Source organism: Chionomys nivalis, chromosome 16 (genome assembly GCF_950005125.1).
Source record: "Chionomys nivalis chromosome 16, mChiNiv1.1, whole genome shotgun sequence".
Lineage (NCBI taxonomy): Eukaryota > Metazoa > Chordata > Mammalia > Rodentia > Cricetidae > Chionomys > Chionomys nivalis.
The window spans coordinates 60,422,091-60,437,066 of NC_080101.1; the positions used below are offsets into that span (position 1 = coordinate 60,422,091).

Sequence of the window (14,976 nt, forward strand, 5' to 3'; positions counted from 1 at the left end):
CACTTGGTAGCTGAAGACAGATGATCAGGAGCTCAAAGTCCCTTTTGGTTCCATAGAAAGTTTAAGGATAGCCTAGGCTACAAGAGACCTTCTTTAATTCGGCTCTCCATAAGCTTTGTTCACCATAAGGGTCCTCTCCACACTGTCTCACATGCTCCCTTTGTCTTCCTGAACGCTCCAGACTCTTAGGTTGGCTTGAGATGCCAATGGATCTTACAGCTCCTGACGCCTGACTGTCCTTGGAGCCTCGCATTTGGTAGGACTTCTATGCATATCAAAGTGATAAAATAGGATTTTTATATACCAAAGTATTAGAGGTAATTTGCTAATTCTTAGCTCCACCAAAACCCCCCAAAGATGAAGGAAGGAATCGTTTTGACCCCTTCTGGGGGAAGAAAAACTAGTAAGACTCTTCAGTGACAATGGCAGTCACCTAAGCTGAAACTTGCTACAGTTGAGTGGAGAAACCGAATTTCCAAAGTCATTCTAATCTCACCCAGCAGCTGCTGCTAAGATTGTCTAGCTCAACGCAGGCAGACAACCCAAGAGAAGGCCCCGAAGGCGGGAGGGTGGGGTCAGCAGGTTCTTTTTAGAGGGAGTAGGATGTAGGTTTGTCAAGGTTAAGGACACTGCAGTTTATCAATCAACTTATTAATCAGCCAATCAATGCCCATAAGCCAGGCGTTGGCTAATTAGTTCCTCTCGGGTACTTGGCAAAAGCAAACGGGCGGCGGCAGGGCGGTAGGACCATGGCGCGTAGGTCCGTGGGGTCCAGGCTGTCCCGGGGAGGGGGAGGGGTTCCTGGGCGAGCGGACGTGCGGGACTGTGCCGGAGCGTCACTGGCGGAGGAGTAGGGCGCGCCAGGCGAGTCGCAGCTTGCAGGAGCTGCGGGAGACGCGTGACTTCACAGTCGGGCGCAGTCAGGGTGGCACCTACAGACCCCAGGCACGGCCCCCCGGCGTAGGGGGCCGGGGAGTGGCGAGGGGGCGGTCCCGGATGATGCGCATCTCCTATTGGCTGTCCGGCACCTCCCCACTGCAAGGCGATTTAAACCGCCGTGGAGCCCGGAGCCTTTCAGCGCCCCCGCCACCGCGTTCTCCCTGCTGCTGCTTTCGTGCTTGCCCGCCCGCCCGCCCGCCATGGCCAGCATTAAGGACCTCGAGGGGAGGTGGCGCCTGACGGAAAGCCAAGGCTTTGAGGAATACATGAAGGAGCTAGGTGAGGATACACCGCCGAACCCCCCGGGTTCTCATTCCACGTGCAGGCATGCCCTTCCACCACGCGGCCCGGGGAGCTACGTGGAGCACCATGCGGCTGTTAGGATGGAGTGCGCGCCTTTGCTGCTCGCCTCCGGACGTGGTGAACTATCCACTTCTCTCTTTTTCTGCTTTTCGCCCACGAGGCAGCCCCCTCATTGCTTCCGGTCTGGCAGGGGTTGCGTGCCAGCCGTCCTGCTGTGGTCCCCCTACAGATGAACCCCCTCAAGGTTCCATTATTGTTTTAACTGTCCTCACCTGGTGCCCCCGCCCTGCCCCACCACCTGCCCCAATCGTGGCAGCACCCACTCCCCTTTCCTACCCTGCTGCATCTTTTGTTCCTAGATGGCGGGAGTCCCCCCCTCCCCCATCTCTGTAGGGACACCGTGTGGTAGGGCGTGGTTTCTGCGGAAGCCCTTTAGGGGCTGTGAATGAGGATGCTGCTCAGATATCTTTCTATGCAGCATCTCTCAGGCTCTCTCCTCGCCCCTGGCTAGGCGTGGCTCCCGCGGCGCTGGACCGGCTGCTGGCTCTGCTCACTCTGGCCGCAACCGTGGGTAGCTGGTGGCCTATGGGCAAAGCATGGAGAAACCCGTTGTGCATGGTTGTAGCCCAGCGACTTTTCTGTTCTGTCCCCTGAGTCAGGAGGGTTAGGAACGAGGAGACTATGGGCTTGGCTGGAAAACCATAATTAGAAACTGCTGGCCTGTGGTTGCTCACTGCTACACGACGGGTGTGGCCTTGTAGTAGCCACTTGCCACTTAAAACCTAACCAAGAGGGAGCAAGGTTCAAGTTCAGTCTCATTGGAAATAGTGATTCGTTTTCTGTTGCCTACTCTTAAGAGAGGAATAACATGTAGACACATAGAGCAGATAAACAAAACGGACCTTTGCCCCAGATGCCAGGAAGTGGGATGGAGTTAGCTGAACAGGGATTCTCTCCGGAAAGGTAGTGCTGGGACGAGGAGGCAGCTTTTGAGGCTGCTGTCCCCAGTGTCCCGATGACACTCTTGACACCTCCCTGCACACTTCAGAACCAGACTTCATTCTCTTTTAGCCAGTATCCAGCACTGTGGGGTTAAGCCTGGCTCTGATGAATCATGCTTGTATTTGTAATATTGTCAGTAGAATGTGAACGCAGGCTTTTGTCCTTTTTCTTTTACCCAGTGGACGAGTAAATCAGCATGAGTCTGGAAAGTGCCATTTGCTGGCCTCGCCCAGACTTCCGGGGGGCTTGTGAAGGTGCACAGGCGTGAGTGAGGACCAGCAGAGAGCACTGTTTGCAAGGAACTGGGTGCTTATGTTTGAGTGGCTGGCTCTTGGGATTCTGGAGTTAGGAAGGTGATCAGGCCTGACCCATACATAGACACTGGGCAAGGGGCACAGAGCAGAAGGAAGGCCCCGGGAACACAGGAGCCTGGTTAAGCATCAGGATAAGTCACTCGGCCTGGGCCATTATCTCCTCTCTTGTGAAATATCTCACGTTCTTTATGAATGTTGTCACCAAGGGCAAATACATACATTATAAGCTAATGTCTAACCCAGCAATGTGAAATTTCATACCTGTGTAACTGCTGTAAATAACAGACTGCACAGGATAAAAACCAGCCAGATAGTCAAATAGCACAGGTAGCACAGTAGCCCGAGTGCGCTGGCAGGTTCCCAGTGCACAGGAGTCTAACCAGGCAGATATAATCTTGTTGCACAGCTTTCCCAGGGTGCCCCTCCACTTAACATCACGGCTGTGTTGCATACTGTACTATTTGAGTCCCTCAGGATTGATCCCCCCCCCCCCTTTCTTTCTTTGTAGTCTGTTGACTGTTTACCAGGGGCCTGCTGTGTGCTGGCTGGAGAACACTGTGGCGGACAGAATCTGGTGTATGGCAGGACTGAACTAGGCCCTACGTTTGCAACTCTGAATATTTTATTTTCATCATCTCCCAACTGCTTCTTAATTTTGTTTTGTTTTCAGTACAAGGTTCCTATGCGGTTTAGGTTGACCTCAAACTCTTGATCCTCCTGTCTGCAGCTCCATGTGTCATAGGCCTGGGCCTATGTCAACTGCTTTAGTTAAGGATAAAGTCTTGCCTGACGTTCTGAGGACGCACAGCTCAGTGACTAATAGAGTTTTAGGGCCATTTGTCAGCACTGTCTGCCTCCAGCGCTATCATTTCTAAAGGTGTTTGCCCCACTCTCCCAAGCCCAGTGGAGACACCCCACCCCCACCCACAAGCGCAGGACGATCATGGGACTCAGGTGCATCATGTTGCAAACGCTGGATATGTGTATGTCAGCGAGCAAGTGAGACTAGGCCAGGCAGATGAGATGATTACGGATCAATCGTGGCTTCTGTTGTGTAAGTTTTAACTGATCCTTACGTTACTTCCCGTTACACAGGAGTAGGACTGGCTCTTAGGAAAATGGGTGCCATGGCCAAACCAGACTGTGTCATTACGTGTGACGGCAACAATATCACCGTTAAAACCGAGAGCACTTTGAAGACGACACAGTTTTCTTGTACCCTGGGAGAGAAGTTTGATGAAACTACAGCCGATGGCAGAAAAACTCAGGTCAGCTATAACACTGTGAAATGAAAGAAGCTTCTAGAGTGACGGGTTAGCTCGCATTAATGACATCTTTACTTATTGCCAAGAACTTAGAGTAAAAATATTTTATGAAGTTGAATTTTGATAAATCAGTAGAAGTCCCAGTACTGTAAGATGGTGGATGAAGTAGAACCCACCAACGGAAAGATGAAGATGCCGGGGTGGGAGAGGGTCCTGGGAACTCGTGTACTTTGGATTGAGGAGTAGAGTACCCTGTGTCTTTGCAGACGATCTGCACCTTCGCCGATGGTGCCCTGGTCCAGCACCAGAACTGGGACGGGAAGGAAAGCACAATAACCAGAAGAGTGAAGGATGGAAAGCTGGTGGTGGTGAGTGCCGAACTGCTTGTGGTGCGTGGGGGTGGGGGCTCGCAGCCACGGTTGCCGTAGCGTCTCTGCGGTTGGTGTTTAACGGGAGAAGGAGATTTGGGAAGAAAATATTCAAAATAGCAATTCAAAACAGAGCACTCGTTACTAAGGTAACCCTTGGTGGGACAGAGAAGTGAAAGGATTCCCAGAGTGTAGCTCCAATGGTTTCTTCCTGCTGCCAAACAGCCCCTCATACACGCGCATGCGCACACACACACACACACACACACACACACACACTCTTCCATTTATTTAAAGTAAGGGATATTTGCCAAGACCAAATGAGTAATTTGGAGGTCTGAGTCAGCGCTTTAGTCTTCAGGATAGCAACTGTACCTATAAACAGAACAGCAGGTCCCAGCTCTCCTCAAGTCTGGAAATCCTAAGATGCTTTCTCTCCCTCAGCAAGACCTGAGACAGGAGTTTACAGCATTCCGGCTGTGATGTGTTATTATCACCTGTGCCCTGCAGTATACAACCAGCCTGACCTTGTATCTTCCTTCTCCTAGGACTGTGTGATGAACAATGTCACCTGTACTCGGGTCTATGAGAAGGTGCAGTGAGGATGCCTCTCCACCCCGGACAGGAGTGAATGAGCTCAGTTCAATGAGCAGGTCATAAATATCTATACTGCTTTTTTTCTTCAGTTTTATTTTTCATGACTGTGTTCAACCATCTTTATCACCAGCACTTTACATGAAACCCATGTCAAAGTGTTGATTTATCTGGGATCTTCCCTTTGGTTAGTAAATAAACGTGTTTGTGCTACTTCACGGTGCGTGTGTTCTTCCAGGTAGTGGAAATTGGTGATCCACTGTAATCAGGAATTGAAAGGCTCTGAGTTGTTCTTCTGGGTCCCTCATGGCTAATATATCCCAGCAGTTTGTAGACTTGGCCAGCTATTTTGCAGCGAATATATGCCCGGTCATTTAAGCTTGTTCGATACTGTTTGAGCTTGACGTCAACTCAAGAATTTGAGACTATTCTTATTGAAAGATAGCTTCATAAACCTTATACTATAAAGGAGTATAAGGCTTCAAGTTCATAGTTTTCAGGTGGTGCAGTTACAACATTCATAAACTGCAGTGGAACACTCGTTTAGTGTCCTGAGGACCGTCCAACTACTGAGAACTTTTCTGGGTTGAGAAAATCTGAATACTGGACAAATGCGAAGACACTCCCAGCGTTCGATGAGCTCCACAGCGCTCAGGACCTTCTGTGCACATCAGAAGCACATGATAGATGTGAAGAACTGAGTTTTAGTGAAGCTCTCTTGCATTTCTCAGGCTCAAATGCAAATACAACCCACATTTAGGAAATAGGTTATAGGTACAGATCTTTGTGTACACATTGCCTGCACATCAGAGGGGCTGACACTGTTATCTGTATTCTGCAAATAAGGGGACGGGTGTTTGACTAGCTGACTTGTTCAAGGTCATGGGAAGTAGAGCTGGGTTGTAAAGCTCACTTCACTTCACCATGTCCACTTAGTGTGTTTGGTCATTTCTCAGCACAACCTTTTCCTGGCATGTGCTGACAAGAGTCTAAAGCTCCTAAGGTACCAAGTACATGACATGCATCTCAGAAATCACCAAGTCGTACTGTAAGATCAGTGCCTCAGAAGCTGGACCATGAGTGTCGTGATAGCCTCAGCTCCATACAGGACCCTGTGTTAAGAAAGAGACATGCTGGCCAGTGTGTAGGTATGAGCCACAAGTGCCTCCTGGGCACTAGAAAGGTGGCGAGTCTGAGTTGAACTGTACATACTCTTATCTCAAAACCCTGGTATGAAAAGTGCACTATCTTAATGATTTTGGGGGGATGGATGAGATAGGATCTCACTGGGGAGCCCGCAATCCGGCCTCATTCTGAACACTGGGATTATAGCATGTCACCACACCCAGCTCCTATGTGATAAGAAAAAATAAGAAGAAAAGGGCGGCTCCGCCTGCTCAAGAAATCCAATCAGGTCAAATCAAACCGGATCGAAATGCCCATTGTTTTATTAAGAATGATGCTCTTGGGTGGCCGAGCGCAAGGCGAGAAGACAGGACAGCAGGGAGCCCATGCAGACCTGAAAACCATGTGTCTCTCCTCTGGGAGCTCACTTAAATACCCTGTGGGAGTGGTCCTGACCGCCCCAGGGAGGAGTCAGGACCTAGCATGCTGGGATTTGGAGTCCAGAGCAATGCAACTCCCAGGCCTTGGGCAATGCTTTGTATGGCTTAATCATCTCTTTTTCAGGGGGTCTCCATGCCTGTACCCCCTTTTCTGTTTTCTGATAACTGTACACTTCGGCATTCTCTCTGACCCAAACACTGGCTTAAATACTTAAAGTATTAATTAGTGATCATCGGAAGCAGTTTGGCAGGGGTGTGCGAATTGGTTTTCAGTGATGCAGATGAACAAATGGAGGTGCAGAGCCCAGGATATGTTCCCTCGCCTTGCAAGCAAGTGCAGGTCAGGATGGTCAGGAGTGCCTTCATCTCCGCAGACTGCTACCAGCTGCCATGTGTTAGCACCTGAGCTGACTCAACTGCTGTGCCACCCCAGACCCACATCTCTTAGATGGCAGAACAGCTGGCATTTGGGGTGAGGGGACTTTGTTTTAGATTGTGGCAAGAATTCCAGGACTCTTAGCTACAGCTACAAAATGCCCAGGCACCTACCAGTGTAGCCTAAGCACTCCACCTGTTTCTAGATGCCCGCTAAGGTTCCGTATACCAAGCTCCCGAAGACCACAGGGAGATCAAATGTATCCTAACTCTGTGGCACCTCCATTCTGCCTCACATCAGCCAGGAAACAAAACAAGGAGCCCATCAACTGTTTTCTTCCTTTTAAATGGTTGAACTTGTGTGGTACTAGATTTGGTACTGGAACACGTGGAATCTCTTGGGGGATGTGCTTTTACCCTGGGTCCATCAGATCTGGTTTCTTGGCTACCTCCATGTTTCATTGACAGTAATGGTATAAACAATGCCTCATTCCATGCTGGCCTAGCATTTCTAAGTAGAGTTTGTTGATGTAAGTGCTTGGACTTTAAAGGCAGACTGTCCTGGAGTTACCTTAATCCTGGAATCCTTTTCGCTACCCCTTAGCAATCTGTGACTTAAGGCAAATGACTTACCTTCTGTGAGTCTTCGTTACACTCTGCATCAAAGGAGCAAACACCGCCTGGCTCATGGAGCATCCTTAAATATTAAGACACACCTTGTATAAAGCGGTTAGCACAGAGTCTGGCATAATGGTAAAGGTTCAAGGCCCCGCCTGTATTGCCCAGTAGATGGTGATGGCGTTCTGGGATGGTCTTGTCTGTCCGTGATGGCAGGCACTAGCGGTGTGCGGGTGGACACCACATATCTGAAATGTGAGTGCAGCTGACCTGAGTGACTTAATGCTTAGTCATTGAAGTGGGAATTTGAATACCTGCATGTGGCTGGTGATTCTGATTTGAACATCCCAGGGTGCTAGCCCGATGTTTTCACAAGGTCAAATTTCTCATTTTTAATTCCAAGTCCATTCCATTTCCCTTGTAGTGTTCTCCACCCAATCCATAGGAACACATGCTACTTCCACAGTTCCCAGGTCTGTCTGCCTACTGTTAATTTACCCTTCAGAACATAGCTAACTTCAGCTACTCCTCAATGGTTCCCTGTGTTCCACCCTGGGTGGGACCCTGCAGGCCTCTCTCCACTTCTCTGCCTGCTTGTGTCTTTGTCCTCCCAGTTGTCATTTGAAAATCAGGTTACAATGCAGATGTTCACTGACTGTAATGGGCCTGTATTGCCATAAGCCCAGCACAAGTAAAGAGTAAGGATAAACTTAGAGTGAAAACTGCTCACAACCTAAAATATAAAAACCTAGGTTCTCAGTGGAGCACAGTGAAGCTTAGATATAATTGTCACCAGAAAGATGGCACACCATGCTCAACCCTTCCCCTCTCCAAAGAGAAACGAGTAAGAACTGAGGTAACTGACATCATGTTTGGATTGCACACCCCTCTTTGAGCCTGGCTGTATGATAGCATGGTCTTGAACTCTCAGCCCTCCTGCTTCCGTCTCTGAAGTACTGAGATTAGGAGAGTACACAGCGCGGTCGGGGATGCAGGCCAGCTGAGCAAGCACTGCACCAGCGGGGCCACACCCTTCGCCCCTTTCTCTTAGTAACAGTTTCAGTTAACAGAGTGCTCGCTGAAACCGTCTCATTATGCCATTTTCACACGTACATCTCGTTGCACTTGGTTCACAGTTGCCTTTATTACCCTCTCTCGCCCTCCCTCTTCCTGTTCTCCTTCATTCTCCCTCTTTTTGTTTTTATGTCTGTATTTAAATATAGATCCACACAGGAGAGAAAACACCTCCATTACCCCGCCTTGTTTCCTCCTCTCCCTTACCTTTGGACCCCTTTCTCCCCTAATGGTTCCCCATTTGCTTTTGTGTCATACACACCCTGACACACATCACACACACATACCACACACACCACACACTCATACACACTACACACACTTCACATACACACATTACACACACATACACACCACACACACATATCACACACATCACACACACATACCACACACACCACACACATACACACACCACAAATCACACACACATACCACACACACCACACACATACACACACCACAAATCACACACATACCACACACACCACACACACATACACACACCACAAATCACACACACATACCACACACATACATCACACACAACACACACCACACACACACCATACATCTCACACACACACACACAGCACACATCACACATACCATACACACACATACACACACCACACATCACACACACACCACACACATACATACACACCACACATCACACACACACCACACACATACATACACACCACACATCACACACACCACCACACACATACACACACCACACATCACACACACACCACCATACACATACACACACCACACATCACACACACACCACACACATACATACACACCACACATCACACACACATACCACACACACCCCACACATACACACTATGCATCACACACACCATACACACACACACACCACACACACACACTTTTTAGTGATAGCTTTCTTCGTCTCGCAGGCTGCCCTCCAGTACCACCCTTTGCCCTGCAGACTGGATTATGTCCTTGAGCATTGCTAGCATCTGAAGGTGACAATTAGTCTCCAAGGAGGCGTAGACGTGGTGGATCATGTCTGAGAGGCCTGGACTACTCTGTCACCTCCACAACGGCTGTATTTCCTATACTGCTGACGTGCTTCCATCAGTCTTAATGTCATTAGCTGTTTCCTCAAAACGCTGGTATTGGCGTTTGCACTTTTTAACCAAAAGGTTCAAAATCACGTATTTTTATTAACACTGAAATCTTTAAGTCTGTCAAGTCAGCAGTTCCTGCTGTTTTAAAACCAGTGGATGTTGCTGTGTTATCTGTTCATTCAGGAGAGTAACTGCAGCTTGCTCCTGGGCTTCCTTCCTTTGGTTTTTCTCCCAGTTCCCTCCCCGTAGAGCCGACTTGTCTGGGCTGTGGGTGAGAAGACCTGATGAAGCTGACAGACTGGTTTGGAGAGCTGAGCCCTGTGTATTTTGCGAGGCTGTGAAATGCCGAGCGCTGTGACTCGCTGCTGGTCACACCCCACTGCCACACCAGGGCAGGAAAGTGACTGGAGTCTTGTGACATCTTCTCTGTCAGGCTCTGTCAACACACCACAAGGCAGCATTTTCTTACAGTCCAGCCCTCTTCTTCCTCACAGTCTCTTCCCACACTGCACACTTGGAAAATTTCTGGCAAGAATATAGCGTCTTTGGAAAAGCTAATTTATTTTTTATGATTTTATTATTATGTTTTAAGGTGCATAGCGTATAACACAGAGAGCAAGTTCAGGGGGTGGGCAGGTTCTTTCTCCCGAGCTGACTCCAGAGTGAGGAGATGGAACAGGCACAGGCCAAAGAGCCGGCGTAGGATACAGACAGCTGGGAGCGGCACACTCACATCATGTGATACAGAGGGAGTAGAGGAGAAACCACATGATGGGGTGGTTAGGGAAGGCTCTCAAAGGTCATGTTTGAACCAGTTCTGAGTGCTGGACAGGGGTAGTCAGGCAAATATCTGGGCCCAGTGTATTCCAGGTGAAGAGATAAGCTGTCACGGGAACCACAGATGGGGACAGAGGGCCACAGGTGACGAGCCGCTCAGAAGAAAGCAATGTAGGGCAGACTGTAAGCTGCCTACGACTTGAGCGGGGAGCGGAGCACGTGGAGCTCGGTAGTTGCTCAGGAGAGGTCCGGGTAAGTCTGAAGGTCAGCAAAGCCACCAAGGGTCTTAAGTAGGAAGTACTAGATGCCTCTTCAAAATTCGAGAAAAAAAAAAGAGAAAGAGAAAACAAGCCTGCTTTCACTTTCAGTGATGCGAATGAGAAACTGCCCTTTTGGAATCCTCATCCCAGAAACCCTTGGCAGTACCTGGACACAGTGTTTTTAAAAAATCTCCTCAAAGTACCAATGGTTTAATAAAATCGGGAACGCTTACGTGGCTCAGATCTGGGAACTGAAGCAACAAACCCAACTGCCCAAGCTGGTTTTCCATGAACATGTGGAGGTGGCCGTGGCTGGGAGACTGCACTGTATTTCCTGCAACCCAGGAAGCAATTGGGCCGACAGGCAGGTTCAGCCTCTGCACGTGCCTCAGAGACAGCTCTCCCGGCAGGTGGACATTGGCTGGTGAGCGTTGTTTGCGCTAGCGGAGAGCTGGAAATGACAACCTTCTAGAAAGAGGGGTTGGTTACATAACCATTCCGCATCTATACAGAAAAATTCTAGCAGGAATTAGAAAGATAAAAATACTAATATCAACAGAAAAAAAATCACTCTAAAAGGAATACATAGTAAAGTGAAAAATAAAAAAAATGGCTTGGCTATCAAATGTCATATACACTGTTGGCCCATTTTGTATGTTAATCTATATATATACATATGTAGAAGACTATAGAACAATGTCGATATTATTTCTCTCTTGGGAATGGAGTCATATTGAACTGCTTGATTTTTGTGTATACTTATAATAAGAAAAATCCAAATATTATAATACAAATAGCTTGATTAGTATTTTAATAATATATTTATACTAGGAAATACTGCAGAAGAATACAAAGACTGAAATAAACACCCATGGAAGTCTCATGGCAATAGAATATTTATGTTAATGTTTTACTCTGCTGTTCTAAAAGAATTCTTTACACATTAATATGAAGTGCAGCCAAATATGTTATATGCAGGATTACCATACCATGCTCTTGACATTGCTCGTTTTCTTTTAAACCCAAGTAAGTACGAGTAGATTCAAGTTGTATTCTTCTTGCTGAATACTATTTAATTTAGGTAATCCTGTGCTTCTTCAGCTTCCTATTTACAGATGTTTAAGATTCTGAATTTAATTCAGATTATTTACTAGTTTGAAGAACATCCTCATGCATTGTTGCAATGAAATCATTCTAAGACATATAAAAGTTCTCACTTTCAGTTAAAGCCCCTAAAACGCTTGCTGAGCTCAGCTTGCAACGTCCACCCTGGGCAGCAGAAAAAGACGGCCTCATGACAGTGAATATGTCGGTCACCTGGTTTGGGAAGCTTCTATGCCACACAATATTTCTCCCCAAGCAGGCAGTTTCATTACCTAACAGGGATCACATCTTTGCCCTTTGTATACAGTATCTGAGGCAGGGAAGCATTTGTTCTAGTCAATCCTTGTGAATAAATTGAAGAACTGATTCGTGATTTATAGTAGACTACTGCTTTCATTATCATTTATTGGTCTTTATGTAAAGCCTTGAATTTGCTTAGGCTCAAAGCCAGTGCCTTCTTCACTGTCTTCCGCACACATGGCCCTGCCAGCTTGTGGGTACCCACGTGTGTAGGTCTCCGAAGCCTTGACACTTGCTTTTTTTCCCTTATTTTTCTGTTTCTTATTTTTATGATTTATTAAAACCTAGACTATTACTGAGAGAAAAAAATACATAAGGAAGAAAATTCCAGAGATGGGTTTCAGAACTTCAAAGCAGTAGCAATGAAAATGGCATTCATCTGGGAAAGTTGCACAGCAGAACAAAAACTTCTTTTATGATGCACAGCAGGTTTGACCACAGTTTCAGTAAGTGACAGCCAAATACAGAAACGAAGCTTGCTGACTCAGTCCGCTGCATTAACCACCGAACTCAGGCAGCGCCTCCCTTCGCTCTGCAGGGCAGAAACACAGGCCTGCAGATGCTGCCCTTTCTGGAGCAGGCAGGCTACTGGAAAGTGGCCAGTTCTGGAGGCTGCCCGGTATAGCGTGTCATTTTACCAGATGGGTGCCACACCCAGACACCTTGGAAAGGTTCTCATGGTGGAAATGAGGTCATCTCAAAGCTTAATATTATGTGGAAATAATCCTGAGTGCCAACAAATATTCCTGTGGAAAATCGAATGCTTTATTCTTAGTTTCAAAATTCCCTTACTTATTTTCTTCCAGTCCTCATGTCTACGAATGACCCTGAAGAGACTGGAGAGACTTTTTATTAACCCACGAACTGTAGTAAATTAGCCTCGCTGTGCACACTTAAATCACCCGTCTGTTTGCTAAGAGTCACATGCATCATTTCATGCAGGCCCAGTGTGTTCGTCCTCAAATGCTTCTCCTTTTTTCTCTCTGTGATTAATTGTACAAAACAAAGGATTTCATTTTAGTATTTTCATACGTGTTTTTATCATATTGGGATTATATCCGCCTCCCATTGTCTTTCCTTACCCTGCCCCTTCTCCTAGTCTCCTTACTCCCCCTTTTACTTTTATGCCCCCCTCTTCCTATCCCTTTGCAAAAACAGATGCCATAGAAGGCACACAGTACTCTCTTTCTGAATTTATCGTATTTCACTCAACACGATGATCCTCAGCTTCATCTTTCTGAGTGTGGACACGCCAGTGATCACAGACCTCAGGAGGCTGATGCAGGAAGTTTACAAGTTCAAGGCCTACATGGGTTACATAGTGAGACTGTCTCAAAAACCAAAAGCAAGAGGGTTGGAGAGATAGCTCAGAGGTTAAACACATGTATTGCTCTTGCAGAGAATCCAAGTTCAATTCCTACCACCTACATTAGGCAACTCACAACTGCCTGTAACTCTAGGTCCAAGGGGATCCAATGCTTCTGGAGAAGATTATCTGATTTGTTATACGATAAAAAGTGGTCAGCCCGAAATATACACATAAAAGCAACACTAAACAGATCCAGCACGTTGTATTTGTGTGTGTGTGTATAAAATAACCACAATCAAAGAAAAAGAGACTATGGATTTGAAAGAGGGAGTAGATGGGAAGAGAGGGAGGGGAAATGATACAATTATTTTTTATTAAATTCAATAAAAAATAAAATTAGTCTTAAGAAAAAAAACACAAAACCAAAAATGTAAAGGAAAGGCACTGTCTGTCTTTACGCCAGTTTCCTCTAGCAATTGCAGTGTCTCAGCATTACATTAAGCTTGTTGATCGATTTTGAACTGGCTTAAGTGGAAGAGGAGAAGGAACCGATTTCACTTTTCATATGTGGATAGCCTGTTTTCTTAGTACTGTTTGTAGAAAAGACTGTCTCTTCTCCATGTTTTTGGCTCCTTTGTTGGGACTCAGGTCGCCATGCCTGTGAGGCCTTACTTCTGGGTCTCTATTTTCCTGCAGTAACCACATGTCTGTGTTTGTGCGGTGCTCTTGCTGTTGCCATGGCTATGCAATGTGGGCTGAGATTAGGTATTGTGATGCTGCCAGCCTTATTCATTCTGTTTAGGATTTTTGTGTTTCCGTTGTATTTCCATATGGATTTTAGCGTTGTTGTTTCTGTCTCTATGGAGAATGTCATTGGGATTTTGGTGAGAATTGCACGGAACTTGTAGATGGCCTTGGGAACATGGCCACTTTCACAGCATCGATTTTGCTAATCTACGATCAAAAGCTCAGCTTTTCACCTTCTGGTGTCTGCTTCCGGATCTTTCTTTGCTGCTTTGTAGTTTTGCATGCATAGATTTTTCACCTTTTTATTTAGATTTCTGCCCATGCATCTTTTGAGAAGACTAAGTTAGTTGCTTTTGTGTTTGACAGGTGACTTCAGATGGAGCAGGACTGACCTCGCTCACAGTTTCAGAGGAGTCAGTTCACTTTGCCTGGGCCGGTGCACTGGGACAGAGCATCATGGTGCCGGAGCCTGTAGCCGAATAGGATTGTTTGTTTATCTTTTGCCATTGCAAATATAGAGAAAAGGGGGATGAGGGGAGGAGGAGAGAAAGAGAGAACAGCAAAACATAATCCAAGATCTATCTCTAGTGGCCTACTTCCTCTAGCTAATTCCCCACATCCTAAATTTTTCAGGACTTCTCAAGGTATTTCCAGCAGCTGGGGCAAAGCCTTTTGGAGGTCACACTTTAAGTTCAAACATAACTTTCTGCTTCCCACCCTTCCCCCAAGCTTTTAAAAAGTATTTTGTTAGCTGGGTAGTGGTGGCGCACACCTTTAATCCCAACACTCGGGAGGCAGAGACAGGCAGATCTCTGTGAGTTCGAGGCCAGCCTGGTCTACAAGAGCTAGTTCCAGAACAGGAACCAAAAAGCTACGGAGAAACCCTGTCTCGAAAAAAAAAAAAAAAAAAAAAGTATTTTGTTCTGAGAATTTCAGACATCCGTGTAATGTGT

The 14,976-nt window shown here is 46.8% G+C and overlaps 1 protein-coding gene across 2 annotated transcripts; it reads left to right on the plus strand.

Annotated features, from left to right (window-relative positions):
- The first annotated feature begins 821 nt into the window (after positions 1 to 821).
- Fabp5 (fatty acid binding protein 5) lies at positions 822 to 5,003 on the plus strand. 2 transcript variants are annotated; one of them, XM_057790746.1, is made up of 4 exons: positions 845 to 1,218; positions 3,654 to 3,826; positions 4,090 to 4,191; positions 4,740 to 5,003. In XM_057790746.1, the coding sequence occupies exons 1-4, from the start codon at positions 1,140 to 1,142 to the stop codon at positions 4,791 to 4,793; spliced, it is 408 nt and encodes a 135-aa protein (XP_057646729.1). In that variant the 5' UTR covers positions 845 to 1,139; the 3' UTR covers positions 4,794 to 5,003. The 2 variants fall into 2 exon arrangements, with proteins under 2 accessions (XP_057646730.1, XP_057646729.1); XM_057790747.1 differs by lacking the exon at positions 3,654 to 3,826 and having other exon boundaries at positions 822 to 1,218.
- The last annotated feature ends 9,973 nt before the right edge of the window (positions 5,004 to 14,976 follow it).